Here is a 19,245-nt window from a genome sequence, read left to right as displayed (position 1 = left end):
ATATAAACAAAAGCATCACGTATCTGATCGAGTTCCGCAATATCTACTTCTGTCTGTAATCCAGATGCCAGCTGTTCTGTCCAGGATTCTATTGCATTTTTGACCCAGGTAACAGCCAAAATGGGACAAAAAAATGTGTCTGCAAAATAAAACATAGATTTAAGCAAGGCCTCACTCTTCCTGTCCGTCTGATCCTTCAAGTTGACTGTGTGCACAGTAGGAATGATCGTAGCCTTGGCCAACCTGGCTATAGGAGCATCCACACGTGGCGGGACTTTTCAAACCTTGGTGTCCTCCTCTGCAAAGGCATAAGTATATCTGAACCTTCTGGGAACCTGCAACTTCTTATTTGACTTAAGCCAAGCCTCCTTGAAGATATCAGAAAAATATGAAAAGGCCAGGAAAGGAGACTGTTATTTTTGCGCTTAAACAAGGAAGAACTACTGCTTCTGGCATACTTGCATCAATTAATTTCTGAACACTGGCAGGAGCATCCTCCTCCCAGCGTGATGCATCCTCCCAATCAGGGTCCACAAGCTCACCGTCCTCTTGCAAGGAACCGTCACGACCAGAGTTTCTCGGCATGGTGGTCAACGGATATTACCTGTGAGGTCACTATGACGGGGGCATCTGGCGGTGGCGCTGGTGTTTGGCGAAGGGCATTGGCTGTGCGTGGTTCTGTGTGGGCATGTTGTCACTTTGGGCTGGTGAGGCCTGGTGGTGCTTCCGTTCCGCTCCGGCATGGGCGCCGCCATCTTGCCTCCGGTCACGTGACCTAATCGCCCAAACCTGGTTTGTCACATGCTCTCTCTGGCCAGTCACGGCACAGCACTTGGTATTTAGGGAGGTTCAGAGCCTCACTTCATTGCCAGTGCAACGTGTTTCTCAGCATAGCTGAGAGAGAGTTCCCTGTGCTCACCATTTGTTCCTGTGAAACGCTACCTGCCTGCCTGCTTGTCTTCTCCAACCCCGTTGGACTACCCTGCATCCTCCATTAACTTCCCCTTGCCTGAGAACCTGAGTCTGCTGTTCAACCTGCACATTGCCCCCACTGACACTCTGCTGGATGATTTTCCCTCAGCCTGCATTCTTCATTTCAACCACTACACCTGATTTCCCCTGCCTGTCATTAACTGGACATTTCCCTATTAACCAAAACCTCACACTGCTGGACAAGTCTTTTTTTTTCACCACTCTCACAAGACCCGGATACTGGACTCCTAATATCTGCCACTACCTGGACTTTTACTCATTGCATTCACCTCAGTTCCCATTTGCACTTTAGTGCCATCCCTGGACTTATTTTCTCCCATTGTTCATGTCTGCCAAACCACTTATTAAAAGTTCCACGTTTTGTTTTAAATCTGCTTCTATGTCTGCTTCTATCACCACCCTCGGCCCACAACAAAACCAGAACATCACAGGATCCTGTGGAATCTTAATCTCCAGACAAAAAAAACTGAAGTCTGCGACAAACTCTTTCTAACAGCTTTTCAATGTTATGGGCCCATACCGACTCTGCAGAAGGTAGAGGCTGATGGACTGTCTATACACAAGGGTAGGATGAATCCCTCACCTCCAGACTGATGAGCTACTTATCGTGAAAGTTCTGCAATGGCCTGAGCCATGCATCTAGCCCACTCCAGGATGATCAACTCGTCTGTCAAACTAACCAATGACCACTTTTCACAGACTACACAGAGGGCTCCTGGCTCTGTGCGACCCTTGGTTAATTTTGTTCAACATTTGGGACAATTATAAAATAACGCAGCAGAGGAACTTTGCTTATCTTTGGAAGACCTTTCTGCTTTGTTAAGCAATTAACAGACACACAAAAGAACAATCTGTACAATCTATATGGAAAGTCAAAAGGCCTGCTGTGTTCCGGTGCAAACTGAAGGTTCAGGAAGACAGCAGCAAAGTGATATAAATGACACAATACACACACAGTTTAAGTTAAATAATTAAGTAAAATGATTTATTGGTACTTAGCTTAGATTTCTAATTCCGATAATGGTCCAATACAGTACAAATCACACCCGGCAGCATCGCCCTATCACAATAGGCCGGATGTGTACATCGGACACAGCACTTTCTGCAGTCAGTCTGGGAGACAGGAGTTAAAGGATCCAGACTTCCCTATTTCACACCAAATTATAGGGCTCCTAACAAAGACTGGATGCTATATACCTTATATGGTCATAATATTAAAACAAATATTAACAATAGGGGGCAGAATTGCCTCAAATATAATTAATAGCGCAATATTATTAGAACAAATGACATTTATATGTTCAAGGCTCATTGCCATAAGCAGTTCCACTAGACATACTACAACTACAAGAAATTCCTGTTGAGAATCATATCAAAGGGCACCTTCTAATAATTAACATAATTGAATATTAGTATCAAACTGCATGGCTATATTAGTAGAAAAACATTCAGTATACATTAATACAATCACATATATATACATTAAAAGTACTCTAAACAGTTTAACAACAAAATAGCGCAACAGCCATTTTGTTTGTATCACCTGTCACAAACCACCCTTACTTTTAAGTCTTTATGTTGTGATATGTGTTTTGGGAAAACCAAATTGTTTCAAAAACCTTCCTGATGGGAAATACTTTAGAGTTCGTTGTATCACAAAATTTCCCTAAATTCCAAAATACCAGTAAATTTCAGTTCAATAGAGTCTGGAAAAGGTCTTAGAATATTGGTGTATACTGTATGTGTGTGGTTCCAACCAATATAAGGCTCAAGTTCCATTAGTCTACAATGGTCATATCATTGGATCTTGTAACTCTGTTGACTTCCTTGACACTTTCAACCAGGCTGTTGTTATCATAAACTCATTTCCGGTATAATCCTCTCATCTCTCCGTTCAACCACCGTAAAATAAACCAACCTGTTGGCTTAAAGATAAGAACAGTGTGAGATACACCATAACAACAAAACAAAGTAACACTTTCTTATCTCTGTTGTACATATCTCTATTTCTTACTACAGTACTAAACATGTATTAAGCACAAACTTATCATAAATATATGTGTGCATAACAGCTAACATGTTATATACAAACTTTTACCACTCCCCGGTTAACAAAACACACATATACCTATATACATCCTGCTCTATAAAAAACCCATTTCATATATATATGAACATTCCTGTTTTCTAAACACATCCATTCCTTCAGTTATACTGATGTCAGCTTTGTGAATGGAATGAATCACGGAAAACCCTGTATACTTAATTTTTTAAAAATGGATGTCTTTGCTCAGATGTTCTTGGACATCCCATAATAACAATAAGTCTTTAAGGCTTTGTCAACTTCAGGATAGTCTCTTATCCGGTATCGCTCTGCTTGAGACAACTATATTCCTGAATGACTGTGGGCCTGATTCAGACCCGGACGCAATGCTGCGCTTGCATGTTATGGCCGATTGTCACCCGTCTGCGCATGCATTTGCGGCAAAATGCACATGTGCGAGCCAGTCATAGCCATCGGGTAGCGATCGCTTGGATAACTCAGAAGGCCCGCTAGTTTGACAGAATGTGCCGTTTGTGGGTGATGACAGGGGAAGGTCCTAGAAAACGGGGGAGTGGTGGTGCGAATGCAGGCATGTCTGAGCGGCAAAACGGCATTTTATGGGCGTCCATAATTACAAGGCTGCGTCATTGTACATGTCACCGTTTTTTTGGGGGGGTTTTGACTGAAGCACTCGCATTGCTTGCGGTAGGGTAGAGTCTACCACAAGCACTGCATATGCCTTCAATGTTACCGATTGTTATATACACTTCCTGGAGATGACGTGCGTAGCGAAGGGCAAGTGGGCGTCATTGCACTGGTTTGCGAAGACATTGCCGCTGCATGCTAAGACATAGAGGGCGTCATGTCTTGCTGTGCGATCGTGGGATTTGCATACCCGGCCCCCTAGCAGCTGCGTGCGAGCGCAGAATTGTATCCTGGTCTGAATCGGGCCCTATGTTCTGTAGCTGTACACTTCTTCCATCTTCTTGTTATAAAACAATGAAGTCAAATTGCAGTTATAAAGTTTCAGTAATAAGGAAGGTAGGCCACATTTTCCAGCTGCTTGCACATGTAACCGCTTTCTGCAATGTCTCTGACCATAGTCTGGATATAGACAATCCCTGTGACTTAAGCTTGCTGGTCTGCATGTTTAGATGGGCTGGCCACGAGTACTCCAGAGTATGTATAAATAGCTGTACAGCAGAGTTTGAGCCCCCCACATCCAGTAGGCAAAGGTCCAATGAAGTCTGTCTGCCACACTTGTTGGCATGCTCTCCTCTGTAGCTAGGGCCCAGGTCTCTCATCAATTTCTTCCTGTAATTCCACAGTTGACATGTTTAACATTTTTGATGACAAGAGGACCTTTGGTTTCTTCTAGCACCATCAGCACAGCTCGCAATTCTGGATATTGGCTTGATCCACCTATGAAGCAGGCATATTTCAGTTGCTTAGTGGTGCTCTCCCCATGTTGCATGGCTGTGTAGGCTGCCAGGAATATCTTCTCCCAGGAGGTCAGCTTCACTGCTTTGATCTTTACTAATGCATTTGCGATTTCATTGCCTTCTAGTTTAGTGTGTGCATTGACATGACCCACAGACACAGGCCGCTCATAGCAGAAGTTCAAAATCGTGTTCCACATCGCTGTTCCTCCCCAAATGATTTTGTCATAGGTTTTCCAGTCATGTTGCTGCCATGTGGCCTTCTTGCCTGACCCAACCAGCTACCGGCATCTCAGTTCTTATGGTGGTTGTTTGGTGGTACTTTCCACATGTTGCAATACTGTACATGCTGCCAGCATTGTCTTCTCCAAGGAGGTATATCTGGCTTGTGCTGCTGCAATCTGCTTGTCCCAGAGCTCATTGGAAATCTTCTTCTCTCAACTGTTTGCGATCTTCTGCCATAGGCCCCAGGACATACCATGATTTGTTACCATAATGTCCAGGAAGAATGGCAGATCTCCCTGGATGGAGCCCAGGGCGTTATGCGCCTGGAATGTTTGCTTGCTTCGCTGCCTGAAAAGCATCTTCTTGTTCAATTGTCCTAACAAATTCAGTCATCTTGTGGATCACATTGTAAATGGGTGTTAGCATAAAACCCAAGTGAGGTACAAATGATCCCCAGTACTCAAGTCTCTTGCATTTGTACCCAGCAAATGTAAACATAAAAGGTAAAACATAGCTATTCACACGTCCTCTTTTTCTTGTACACCATTTTCCTGTGCTTCTTGATAATGCACATTCAATTTTTCTGCTGCAATCAACATCTCGGCTTGTAAGTGTGCATCTTTCAGCTGTTTCAAAACCATTGACTGTTAAGGTTTTGTCAGGAAATACATTGGGGTCTGAATTTCATTACCACTCAAAAAATCTGTGTCACATATTCCCCCTATCAGTATGTCTGTTGTTAATGCATGTCCCTATGCATTGCCATGTGTGATGGCCCATTGAATATCAGTGTGTGTTTCCCAACCACTGTTTCATCAGTAACTGATAACCTATAAACATCAGCTGCAATGGATGCTTTCTCATCACAAACACATGGTTCAGTTTTTTCATTGTTACATTCTACAAGTACAGATTGGGATCCATGCCAAGTAAATTGATTTTGTCATGGGGCAGTCTCTTGTCTTAAAGGCATGGACTTTCACTGCAATCCTGCCAGTATCCCACCCTCTGGCTGTTGGCGACTCCAATGTCTCATCAGACAAGACAGCATCACTTGACCCCACCTCTTCTAATATGCACTCACCCACTTGCTGATTCAGTGTCATTTCATTACACATTCCTTCTAGCAACAGGCTCTTATCTTGTGTTTGCATTCTCTCGCTCTCCACACAAGAATGATCTTCCTCACACCACCTTGCTGGACAATGTAAATCAGTACCTGTCTCTGCAATTTCACCTCTCACTGTGGAATCTCTCAAAGGGAAGCTGTCAAAGTTTTCCTCATCCGAGGACTGCATGTATATTTCATATATCCATGTTTCATACACACCATTTACTTCAGAAACATACTCTTGTTCTGCCAATGTGTGACTAGCTTGATCTTTTGTAATGTCATTCAGTGCTTATATCTGAAAACATTTTCTCTCAGTCCGGGCTGTGTAGTGAATTTCATCACTCCCCCTCGCTGGACTCTTTACCTGCGGAATGTCACTCCTCTATTCTCCCACACCAGTTACAGAAAAAATATCAGTATTGCTAGGCAATAACAAATTCAGAATTTTATCATTAATTGATTCAGAATCAATCCCTTTTTCAGTCTTCCCATCCAAGTTTACTACAGACATTCTCATAGAAAATGGCAATTCACTCATATCTCTTGACTCAGAGCCAACATATTGAACATTCAATTTCTGCCAAGTGACTGTCCATCTTATCTCTCGCAAATGTAACATTTCTGCTAAGAATTTTAAACATTTCTACTTCTCATTAAGACGAAACACAACATACACTGTGATTTTTAACACACAACCTCGCTCATATTGAAAGAGACAGAGAAACAAATAACATCTATTTTACACTGCGGACACGCAGTACAAACAATACACAAAACAACATTCAGGCTGTATTTAACCACAAGCTAGTTCCACTCATGCCTGCCCAGGGTCCGTATCTAAGTAAGGCATGTAGGATACGTGCTTTCACAATCTAACTTAAACATTTTCTTAAAGAAAAACATTGTGTCACAAAAATCAGCTCCTTTGTCTCCTGGCTGGCTTGCCATTTATGTTTCCGGTGGAAAAGGAAGGTTCAGGAAGACAGGAACAGAGCCTTCCATTTCTCTATATTTCCCAAAAGGAAGGTTTTTGAAACCATTTGGTTTTCCGAAGATACATATCACAACATAAATCCTTAAAAGTAAGGGTGGTTTGTACATTCAATATACATTAATACAATCACATATATATATATATGTGATTGTATTAATGTATATTGAATGTTTTTCTACTAATATATATCTATGTAGTTTGATACTAATATTTAATTATTAGAAGGTTACCTCTGATATGATTCTCAACAAAATTTCTTGTAGTTATGTTATGTGTAGTGGAACTGCTTATGGCAATGAGCCTTGAACATACAGTATAAATGTCAATGTCATTTGTTACAATAATATTGCGCTGTTAATTATATTTGTGGCAATGCTGCCCCCTATTGTTAATAGTTGTTCTTGATATTATGACCATATAAGGTGTATATAGTATCCGGTCTTTGTTAGGAGCCCTATAATTAGGTGTGAAATGCGGAAGTCTGGAGCCTGTAACTCCCGTCTCCCAGACTGACAGCAGAAAGTGCTGGGTCCGATGTACCCATCCAGCCTATTGTTTTAGGGCGAGGCTCCCGGGTGTGAATTGTGCTGTATTGGAACATTATCTGAATTAATTAGAAATCGAAGTTAAGTACCAATAAATCATCTTAATTAACTTAAACTGTGTGTGTATTGGTTCATTTATATCATTCTGTTGCTGTCTTCCTGAACCTTCCGTTTCCACCAGAAACAACTGCCCAAATTCCTCTAACTCTGGTTAATTAAGACCAGTCTGCACTAGTCCAAACAGCTAATCCTGCCTAAAGTCAACAAAAAATAGTGTAGGAGAAGTAAACAAAAAAAAAATTAAATCCTGCCTAAATTTTAACTGAACAGTGCAACAGAAACATATTTAGAAAGCTACTTTCCTGGAGAAGTAGAGTTAACAAGCTAATAAGAACTGTGTATAATCCCCACAAACCGTAAACAGTAAGGTGTATATATATATATATATATATATATATATATATATATATATGAGCTAACAGGCTAATAAGAACTGTGTATAATTCCCACAAACAGTAACGTGTGTGTGTGTATATATATATATATAGATAATACATGCAGCAGTATGGTTAACTAAACCTATATGCAGCAGTTAGTGAATATTCACATACAGTACATTCGGTAATTCGGTAGTAGGGTCAACAACCATAGCAACACAGGTCTTAATCCCTACAAGTAACACACAATCCCCCACCACCACCCTGAAAATACAGATAACCACTATGTCATCTGAGTCTAAGGGGTCAGCTTCAGACACTTAAATATGTCCCCCAGCACTGCTGATACAACATGCGTGCTCTCCAGAGAAAAATGCCAGACAAAGGAGGGATGGGAGAGGTGTTAACCACAATGCATCACTGGGAGAGGGATGAGTATGGCGCCAAAAATGCCAACATCCCCTCTCTTGCAATGGTCGGTTACTAACCCTCTTCTGCAGAACCGTAGCAGCACCTATTCACAAGATCACCCTGTTGCAGTGCTCTGTACCGGGGAGTCGCAGCCCATCGCTACCTCAGTGGTAGGCTGTGACTACCTTGCCAGACTTAGGAATTCCTCTGTTACAAGTGTGTTGGAACTTCTTAGGTAGAGCCCCGGACATTCAGGTAGTGACACAGTGACCATACTTCCAGAGCTGGGCCCAGTGCGGTAGGAAAGCGCAAACTCCGCTCACTAATGTCTGATCGCCGCTTTGAGCCCTATAAACAGGGACTGAGGTGCATAAAAACAAAAAACCTAGCTAGTAGCTACAAACGTGCCTTTCTCCTAAGGCACTAAAAATAAAACTGAGGTGCAGTGGAGAGGTGGGAGAGGTTAGAGCTGGGCTGGAGCTTATACTTAACAGTGCCAGCCCCTCTACCCATAGTCAAGACTACAGTATCCCGTAGATGGGACGTAAGAGGAATAAGCATTTTATTTTTTTATTTACAGAGCCAAAAACGGTAATTAGCTTGGGAAAATCAAGGCACATCAGGCTAATGTTCATTATTGCTCTGTATACAAACTTGCTGTATATACAAGTCTGGCTAAATGTATGCAGGCTAGCATTTGGATTATGTTGGCAGAAAATGCTTTTAGAGGGGTGCTTCAGAACTAAAAGGAAAGACCAAGCTTACTATGCCCAAATTTTAAACCAGTGTATCTTATATTTTTATTTTAAAGAAACGATGATTAGAATTAAAACATTTTCATCCTACCAAAATAAATGTTTAATGTTCGGTTAAACCCTGCTACCGCTTTACACTTACGTGCATGTGTTTTTCATGCAATCCATTAGATTGAGCAAGTGATGACACCAACCGCAAATGTCATTTTTGGTTTCATTATTAGAATCTGTTGTGTAAATACAAAATTCTCAAAATAAACCACAACTTGGCCTAGGACAATAGTGGGAAAAATAATTCCTTTTTGAGGCACACTTTTAGTAGTAGAAGTTATATAGTGATAATTAAAATGTAACTTTTAATATATATTGATCCTTTTAAAATATGGGGGCTAGTAAGACAAAAAGCAATAAAGAAAGATCAATCTGGTTTGCCAACACCTGCTCTAAAAATTATATATAAAAAAGTAAATCTGTTGTGAGTTGAGCACAGATTCGTATAAACACATTTTTTACATAAATTGTCTTGTGGTGAAAATAGTTTTTGCATTAGTGATATGCATACGCATTACTTGACATTTAGTTTTTTTATGTACATTAATGAACAATGAAAATGTATTAAGAAATTAATAAAATATTTACTCATAGTGGATATACATGAAAATAATCCACATTTCACTGGTTCCAAGTAGAGATGTGCAGGCTCCGGTTCGATGTGGATTTTCCCGCCAAATTCATATATTTCCCACTAAAAATCGGGTCTCAGAAAGAGGCAAAACGTCATCTTTCATGGACACAAGTCTATGAAAGATGACGATTGTCCTTGAAAAATGACGTTTTGCCGGGAAAATCCGAACCGAGCCTGCAAATCTCTAGTTCCAAGTGGTATCCCTTGGAAAAAATTCAAGGGTTTGGATCCTCAGCACAATCATGTTTCACCATGGGCATATCACACAATTTTGAACCATCAGATATAAAATATGGAAAGGCAGTATAGATCAATCGAATATATCTGGTACACTTAAACACATCTGCATAATAGTTGTCCCCGGTGTCACCGATTGCTAATATATCAGATCACCCATATTGACTGCTGGGTTTCAATATTATGATGGTGGTCCACAATCATGCACATAGTAACATTAATAACAAATTGTAAAGCTGAATATTTAAAAAAGAATAAATGCTAAATGACCATATACATCCATGATACTTATTTAGGACAAGAAGTAATGTATCAATCACTGCGCATATCAGATTACCACCTTAATGAGCACCGTCTGTATATAATACAAAAATAAATATACAGTACCCTTCATACATTCATGAATAGTCTCATATATACTGTACAGAGAATCATAATAAGATCTCAGTCTCTGTGATCATTTGTATGAAATTGCAGTGTGGTTTTTAAGATATATGGATAAGAGATCCCGTTGCCTGTGGTAACCGCTGAATAATATGAACAAAATGCGGCTGTAGAGGACAGAGATAGTACTGTACTAAGTTTGAGAGATCCCAATCCTCTCTGCTTTCTGCTGTCTTCAAAGAACAGACCGAAGATGAGAGAGGGACAAATATAAATATAAAAAAACATATTCAGCATTCATCAGTAATTAAAGGTCACAGGTCTAGTTATTTTTAGGTGTTTGGCTAGGGTTAAAGTATCTTTTGTACTACTTCAAAAGGGACACACAGAAGTGCAGTTGGTGAAGTGACAAATATTTTACTCTACCAACACCTGTAGGCAATTGTGAGAAGATTGTGGTGTCGCACTTCTTTCTGAAAAGACATTCATACAGGAAGCTATACATTCAAAATATACCAAAATATAATTTGCTGCAGTAATTACTAGGCTACATTACTTAACACTTCAGTTATCTTAAAGAGTGACACCAGATTATTAATCAATTCTTTGGAACTGTAGATGTTTTACAATGTGTTATAATAAACGGTTTTTGACAGGTATTTGGACATGGTAAAGTGAACGGTGAGCCAACCTGGGCTCTCCTCCTGACTGCTCTGATAGCTGAGCTGGGAATTCTCATCGCCTCCTTGGACATGGTAGCACCCATCTTGTCAATGTAAGAATTTACATGTATTGATTATGATAGCAGAAGAGTTGTCACTTTAATTTCAGCTAATATCGATAGGCATGTGTGGTTATAATTTTTGTTTCCAAAACTGATTATTCAGGTTTCAAAGGATCACAAATTCTGTTGCTTCATATTTCTCTCTGTAAATGTAGAGTATGGTTGTTGTATTTTTAGCTATTTAGCCACTCGGCACATGCTGTTCAGTTCAAAGGTAGACTTTTACAGTACAGTATATGCTGGCTGAAGGTGCTCAGTCAGTACCTTTTTTACAAATGTACTATAATTTTATTTTCTTGAAAATATACACTACCACAGTAGTACAAGTAACAAAAGCTAGTGGTTTTGCTGCACCTTGTACTTGGTCCTTACCACACTGTTCACTATTCTGCCATTTGGTTTCGCAGATCGATCTTAAGCCCCGATTCTTGACCCCTTGTCACTATTGACTTAAAGTAGAACACTGATTGTCAGTATTTTGACGCCTGTCTTCCATCCCTTGCCGGGCTCCTGGTGTCAAGATATAGACCGGCGGCATTGAGTCCGCCGGTCTATTAACTACTTTCCCCCTGATTTGATCGGTTAAGTCCCCTTTTAATCTCAGTTTAGTTCAAATGGTAGTGTAACTTAAAACAAGCAGGTTTAGATAACATTTCCAATTGTGAATGCGTACCCGCATATTGGAGGCCAGTTGGTTAGACCCCCTTAAGTCCTCTGGCTGCAGCAGACCCCCTGTGGTGAGTTAATGTAGGAAGTCTGGCTCACTTTGGTGGGGCAGTTATTTTGCTAAGCCATAAAAATATAAAACACATTTAGGTATCTTATAAACAAAGTCCATACCATTAGTTTTAGATTTAATTTCAGGGTACAACATACTTAGTACCGAGTGTTGCTAAGGGAGAGATGACTCTCTGGATGATGGTGGCTGTGTGCACCTATAACCACAATTGATGGTACATATGTGTCCTTGCTCATCTAGCCTTAATACGCCATGCAGCGCGATATGAGTCTTATGAGACTCTGCTAGTGTCGGGTGTCTTTTTTGCATCTTCTTTTTCCAAAAATGTGTCTTAAGTCGCAATGCTATGCAACTAGCACACACCAGGAGACTGTGTTGATTCATTTGATATGTGACACTTCTATATCTGTGTGCGAATGAGATTGTAAATGGAACTTGGAGAGGAGAAAAGCTGTGGCTGTTGCATTGTAACACATTGCATGCTAATTGAGAGACTGTCATTAGGAACACATTTAGCGATATTTTGAACGATTTGCCCGATTGCAACTAATAAGAAAGTCCAATCGTTCAAATTGTCAAGTGTGTACCAACTATATCTAGAGGTGCGTGCGTCTATGGGGTCATCAGCCACATTGTTAGGTCAGACATACATGCAGCTCAAGCTGACGATTCGACTGACGACCCTATGCAGCGGGATGCGGCAGGGGTCAACATATCAGTCAGTCAGTGTGTACCGGCAGCCCGATATGTTGGCCCGTCAGCGGGGAGGTTGTCAGTCGCATCGCCCGGTACACACATTGTTTAGTGTGTATCAAGCCTAAGTCGTACACAGATATACAAGTGTCACATATCAAATTAGTCAGCACAGTATTCTGGTGCGACCTAGTCAGATCACATTGCAACTTAAAAGCATTTTCGGCAAAAAACAAGACGCACGACGGTAGCAGAGTCTCAAGGGACCAGGAGCACCAAGAAGGGCTTTTTGATGCAACTGCAGCAAAGATGAGTGGGGAACCAATGGGTAATCTAGTGGTGCCTAAAGGGGCCACTTAGCGACATTTATGAACTGTAACAGCACAACTTTCCCAAAATATATGTACTATACCACAATATTGCAATAGCTAGCAATGAATACAATGCTGGTGGATAGGGGATGCCAAGTGGGTTTAAACTTTATTTTCAACTGTTACCGGCAATCTGCGCATACCAAAATAATTATAATTAACATCTATAATATGTACTAAATTGGAAATGACTGGAAATCTTACGAATATATTTATTACACTAGTGTTGATATATATAATTACATGGAATACATATGCTATAACTAAAACTGTTTTGTTGTTGTTGTTTACAGGTTCTTCCTGATGTGTTACTTATTTGTTAACTTAGCATGTGCTGTCCAAACTCTACTGAGAACACCAAACTGGAGACCAAGATTTAAATATTATCACTGGTGAGAAGCTAAAGCCTATCTATTCATTATATTCATTATATGCCCAGCTTCAATTGTTGCTACACATAGTGAGTTCTGATGCCATCACTTGAAAAGTAAATCATAAGGAATAATCTTTCTGCAACTTATTATGGATAAAAACCTCTGGTTTCTGCTTGACCTGTATAAAACCACTAACCTAGCAACATTCTACTTTTAAATAATCACAGTATTCCTCTGTGACTTCTTATATCAATATAATTTACATTGTAGAGTGCATTCTCTCATATATTTTATTAGATGCTTGCTCACATCAATTAACTTATTGACACTGTTGATATATTTTTCAGGATTCAATAATAATCTTATATTTACATAACAACATTAAGAGCTTGTTGTGACATTACTTTGCTAAACAGTATTTTATTACATCTTTTGTGCAATGCTAGGGCTCTTTCTTTCCTGGGTATGAGTATATGCTTGGCTCTGATGTTCGTTTCCTCTTGGTATTACGCTCTTGTGGCTATGTTGATTGCTGGAGTGATTTACAAGTACATAGAATACCAGGGGTAAGTGTTTAAATGTCCACTTTTTTTTCAGATGCATTACCACTTGGAACATTGTTTATGCAAGTTGTTATATGTCCAATAGAATGTTAAAAGTAGTTTATCAACAAAAACAACAAATATATTCTATACATTATAGTATTGCTAGCTCTAATAAAAGCAACATATACTAATATGGTTTGGCTAAAAAAATTATTTTTTAAATTTTACAAATGATCTCATAAATTTATTTGTACTGTATCATGTATTGTGATGTCCTATTATAAGTAAAGCACATCCCTGAGATAACGTCTGGCCTGGCTGCTGCTTAGGCAACACATTTACGCCATCCTCAAAGAGTGGAAATACACACACATACTGTATAAGCATCACACACAGCCGTAAAGCAGCATAGATGCACCACTTTTCTGGCAGGCGCATTCACCCCTCACCCAAATCTATATGCAGATATGATCATATTTTTAGTTCGGCTCATCGCTGATGATGCAAATGAAAGATTATTAAACTTTTTACATGAGCCCCGGGGTATATACAGATGTGTCCTTCCTTGTCTGTCGTCCGTACGTTATGAGTCGCGTTACACAGGGTGCTTGAAAGATGCCGGTTCCCATTCAAAAAGATCAGCGCTGGGTGTCTTTTTCACAGAAAATGCCTCTTCTTCTCAATGTGATGCAAATAAGACGCACAACAGACTGCTGATTAAAATGATATGCAGCATGTGTGTGTGTTCTGCAATTTAGATGCAATTGCATGGAAAATGGTGCTTGGCTAGAGTAAACCCGTACAGGACTAGACGCGACTAGAAGGGCTAAAACACAATGAACCTAAGCGCTGTCAGAGAGCTGCTGGTATATAGGGGATGTAAGCCCCTAATACAAATTGGACAAAACCGAAAGAAATACCAGCGCTGCTAAATAGGAAACTAGTCAAACAAATACCAATGGACAGTTGATGTCACAATTATAAAATGTAATAAATCGCAACAATACTAAAAAAGCATCTGTGATGCATAATGAAGAAAAATAAATACATGAAAATAAACGATACTAAAATTGCCACATATTAGTGTAGATGAACCATGTTTACTAGTTCCTTAGTGGATACTCCTTCCATATAATACACAGTCATGTGCTGGCTGAATAAAGATATATGACTTTAAATGTCCCTTTAGCGATTAAATTATCGGTGTGGATAATGGAATTATTCACAGTCCTTGGCGACATGCAGTAGCCGATGCAGATATTCTCAGGGCTGTAGTAATCCACTGGAAAATGGTTGTGACACCAAAGTAAACAGGGGTTTGATAAAGTCCAAAAGTGGGTAGCCAGTGAGTGGATAGGAGTATCTCTGTAGGTCTGTAGGCTCAACGCATTTCACTGGCTCAAATCGTATCCAGCTTCCTCAGAGGAATGTGTTTTTTCCCAAGATATCTATGTATCAGTTATATGAGTATTATATGGAAGGAGTAATCTCTAAGGAACTACTAAACATGGATCATCTACACTAAAATGTGGCAATTTTGGTATAATTTATTCTCATGTATTTATTTTTCTTCATTATGCATCATAGATGCTTTTTCAGGATTGTTGCAATTTATAAATTTTTATAATTGTGATATCAACTGTCCATTGGTATTTGTTTGACTAGTTTTCTATTTAGCAGCGCTGGTATTTCTTTTTTTTTTTTTGCAACTAGAAGGGTTGTTTAACGAGACTGCAGCGACGACAACGGAAGACACCTCTGTATGAGGTATTCACGTGTCCATTTTTGACTTATGAGGGTTTTTAACTACTTCACACATATTTACTTTGGAAAATTAATAACTATATTAAACACCAACATCTATTACTTTTACCCTCTCTACCAGTAATGTGGAAACATTAACTATGAACACTACAGTAGTAGAATTTGCGCCAGAATGTTTTTATACTTTGACATCAAACTATATGCAAAAAATATGTGTTTGTGATATTGCCTTGGATATTCTGTTATCTTTAGTGTGTGTATACTCTCTCTCTCTCTCTCTCTCTCTCTCTCTCTCTCTCTCTCTATATATATATATATATATATATATATATATATATATATATACAGTCAGGTGCATAAATATTGGGACATTGACAGAATTTTCATATTTTGGCCTCTATTCACTACCACAATGGCTTTGAAATGAAAACAAACAAGATGTGCTTTAACTGCAGACTTTCAGATTTAATTTGAGGGTAATTACATCCAAATCAGGTGAACGTTGTAGGAATTACAACGATTTCTATATGTGCCTCCCACTTTTTAAGGGGCCAAAAGTAATGGGACTATCAACTGAAAAGCTATTTCATGGACAGGTGTGGGCTATTCCCTCATTTAATTATCAATTAAGCAGGTAAAAGGTCTGGAGTTGATTCTAGGTGTGACATTTGCATTTGGAATCAGTTGCTGTCGACTCTCAATGTGAGATCCATAGAGCTGTCACTGTCAGTGAAGCAAGCCATCATTAGGCTGAAAAATCAAAACAAACCCATCAGAGAGATAGCAAAAACATTAGGTGTGGCCAAATCAAATGTTTGGAACATTCTTAAAAAGAAAGAACGCATCGGAGAGCTCCGCAACACCAAAAGACCCGGAAGACCACGGAAAACAACTGTGGTGGATGACAGAAGAATTATTTCCCTGGTGAAGAAAAACCCCTTCACAACAGTTGGCCAAATCAAGAACACTCTCCAGGAGGTAGATGTATATGTGTCAAAGTCAACAATCAAGATAAGATTTCACAAGAGTGAATATAGAGGGTTCACCACAAGATGTAAACCATTGGTGAGCCTCAAAAACAGGAAGACCAGATTAGAGTGTGCCAAACAACATCTAAAAAACGCATTACAGTTCTGGAACAACATCCTATTGACAGATGAGACAAAGATCAACTTGTACCAGAGTGATGGGAATAGAAGAGTATGGAGAAGGAAAGGAACTGCTCATGATCCAAAACATGCCACATCATCAGTGAAGCATGGTGGTGGTAGTGTCGTGGCGTGGGCATGTATGGCTGCCAATGGAACTGGTTCCCTTGTATTTATTGATGATGTGACTGCTGACAAAAGCAGCAGAATGAATTCTGAAGTGTTTTGGGCAATATTATATGCTCATATTCAGTCAAATGCTTCAGAACTCATTGGACGGCGCTTCACAGTGCAGATGGACAATGACCCGAAGCATACTGCAAAAGCAACCAAAAAGTTTTTTAAGGCTAAAAAGTGGAATGTTATGCAATGGCCAAGTCAATCCCCTGACCTGAATCCGATTGAGCATGCATTTCACTTGATGAAGACAAAACTGAAGGGAAAATGCCCCAAGAACAAGCAGGAACTGAAGACATTTGCAGTAGAGGCCTGGCAGAGCATCACAAGGGATGAAACCCAGCGTCTGGTGATGTCTATGCGTTCCAGACTTCAGGCTGTAATTGCCTGCAAAGGATTTGCAACAAAGTATTAAAAAGTGAAAGTTAGATTTAGGATTGTTTAGTTTGTCCCATTACTTTTGGCCCCTTAAAAAGTGGGAGGCACATATAGAAATCGTTGTAATTCCTACACCGTTCACCTGATTTGGATGTAATTTCCCTCAAATTAAATCTGAAAGTCTGCAGTTAAAGCACATCTTGTTTGTTTCATTTCAAAGCCATTGTGGTGGTGAATAGAGGCGAAAATATGAAAATCCTGTCAATGTCCCAATATTTATGCACCTGACTGTGTGTGTGTATATATAATATATATATATATATATATATATATATTATATATGCAGGCACTCACCGATAGATGCAGCTATGGGTATATTTATTCATTGCTTACTGTATAGCAGTAAAAATGTCAGAAGCAGCGACGTTTCGGTTGGCATCTCCAACCTTTTTCAAGCCATTCAGTGTGAATAGAAATTGCAACAAAGCTCAAAAGCACTAATCCATCTTAGCAGCTCACTAGCCTTACATGCCTGGCAGGCTCAGTAATGTCCACTCATGTGAACTGGCGGTACAGTGTGCGTTCCAGCCGTGAAATGCAGATCCGGAAGTGAAGTCACTTCCTCTCACATTGCATGCAAACACTCGCATATTACAAAGTCCTAGAGTGCGTTCCAGCCATGGACCGCAGAGCAGGGAGTGAAATCACTTCCTCTCTCCTCGGGGACTCATCAGTTACAGAATGGTACTGCCCCCAAAGGTGTGATATGTTCCAGATATCAGCCTGGGACACGCATCCAATTGCAGCATAGCAAACCAACACATTGTGTCACCAATTAGAGATAAATTACCACATTTGATATGTATCATAGGAACCAAAACAAATTAGAGAATACAAAGTAATTGTACTTATACAGGGCATCTGGAAAGTACTCACTATGCTTCACTTTTTCCACATTTTTGTTATGTTACAGCCTTATTCCAAAATGTCCTCAAAATTCTACACACAATGGCCCTCATTCAGAGCCGTACGCTCTGAGCAGAGCGCACGCTCTGAATGAGGGCCGGGCTCCATTTTCATGGAGCGTCCTCCTGGACGCTCGTATAGCTGTGGGTCACCACCCACAGGCTATACGAGCGTGCATTTTGATGGCCGCGATGGTCGTGACCATTGCGACCATCGAAATTGCGAGCCGGAGCCTGCGGTTGAGGTTTTCAACCGCAAGCTCCGGAGTGATTTTGGCTCTATCAGAGCCAAAATCACTCCCACTGACATCACTAGTGATGTCAGTGGGCCGGCTTCTGACGGGAGGCGTTCCCGTGGGAACGCCCCCGTCAGGGTGGCACGCCCCCGGCACGCCTATCAAAGGGGGCGTGCTGTCAATCAACATTGACAGCACGCCCCCTTTGATCGGACACAACGAGCGAAGGAAAGTCCTTCGCTCGTCGTGTCTGGCGTATGCGCACGACGGAGCTCCCTCCGTCGTGCGCATGCTCAGTGCAGACCATCGACCCACTTGCGAGCGGACAGCCGCTCACGAGTGGGTCTGAATCAGGCCCAATATCCCATAATGACAGCGTGTAAAAAGTTTTTTTGAGAATTTTGGAAATTTAATTAAAAAAAAAGAAACACTAAGAAATCACATGTACATAAGTATTCACGGCCTTTGCCATGAAGCTCAAAATAGAGCTCAGGTGCCTCTTGTTTCCACTGATCATCCTTGAGATGTTCCTACAACTTAATTGGAGTCAACCTGTGGTAAATTCAGTTGATTGGACATGATTTTGAAAGGCATACACCTGTCTATATTAGGTCCCACACTTGACAGTGCATGTCAGAGCACAAAGCAAGCATGAAGTCCAGGAATTGTCTGTAGACCTCTGAGACAGGATTGTCTTGAGGCACAAAATCTGGGGAAGGGTACAGAAAAATATATGGTGCTTTGAAGGTGCCAATTAGCACAGTGGCCTCCATCATCCGTAAATGGAAGAAGTTCGGAACCAACAGGA

General features: G+C 40.3%; 1 protein-coding gene across 3 annotated transcripts in view; it reads left to right on the top strand.

Moving 5' to 3' along the window:
- The window catches only part of SLC12A4 (solute carrier family 12 member 4), a 307,394-nt gene that overhangs the window by 217,912 nt on the left and 70,237 nt on the right, over nt 1-19,245 (top strand). For all 3 annotated transcript variants that reach the window (XM_088470905.1, XM_088470906.1, XM_088470907.1), the window contains 3 exons: nt 10,920-11,038; nt 13,144-13,242; nt 13,671-13,790. In XM_088470905.1, coding sequence (XP_088327031.1) covers nt 10,920-11,038; nt 13,144-13,242; nt 13,671-13,790 — 338 coding nt within the window. The remainder of the gene's footprint in view (nt 1-10,919; nt 11,039-13,143; nt 13,243-13,670; nt 13,791-19,245) is intronic.

This window comes from Taudactylus pleione, unplaced genomic scaffold, assembly GCF_031769625.1.
Source record: "Taudactylus pleione unplaced genomic scaffold, aTauple2 ptg000106l, whole genome shotgun sequence".
In the NCBI taxonomy this organism is placed as follows: domain Eukaryota; kingdom Metazoa; phylum Chordata; class Amphibia; order Anura; family Myobatrachidae; genus Taudactylus; species Taudactylus pleione.
This window is presented reverse-complemented; position numbering and strand designations above follow the sequence as displayed.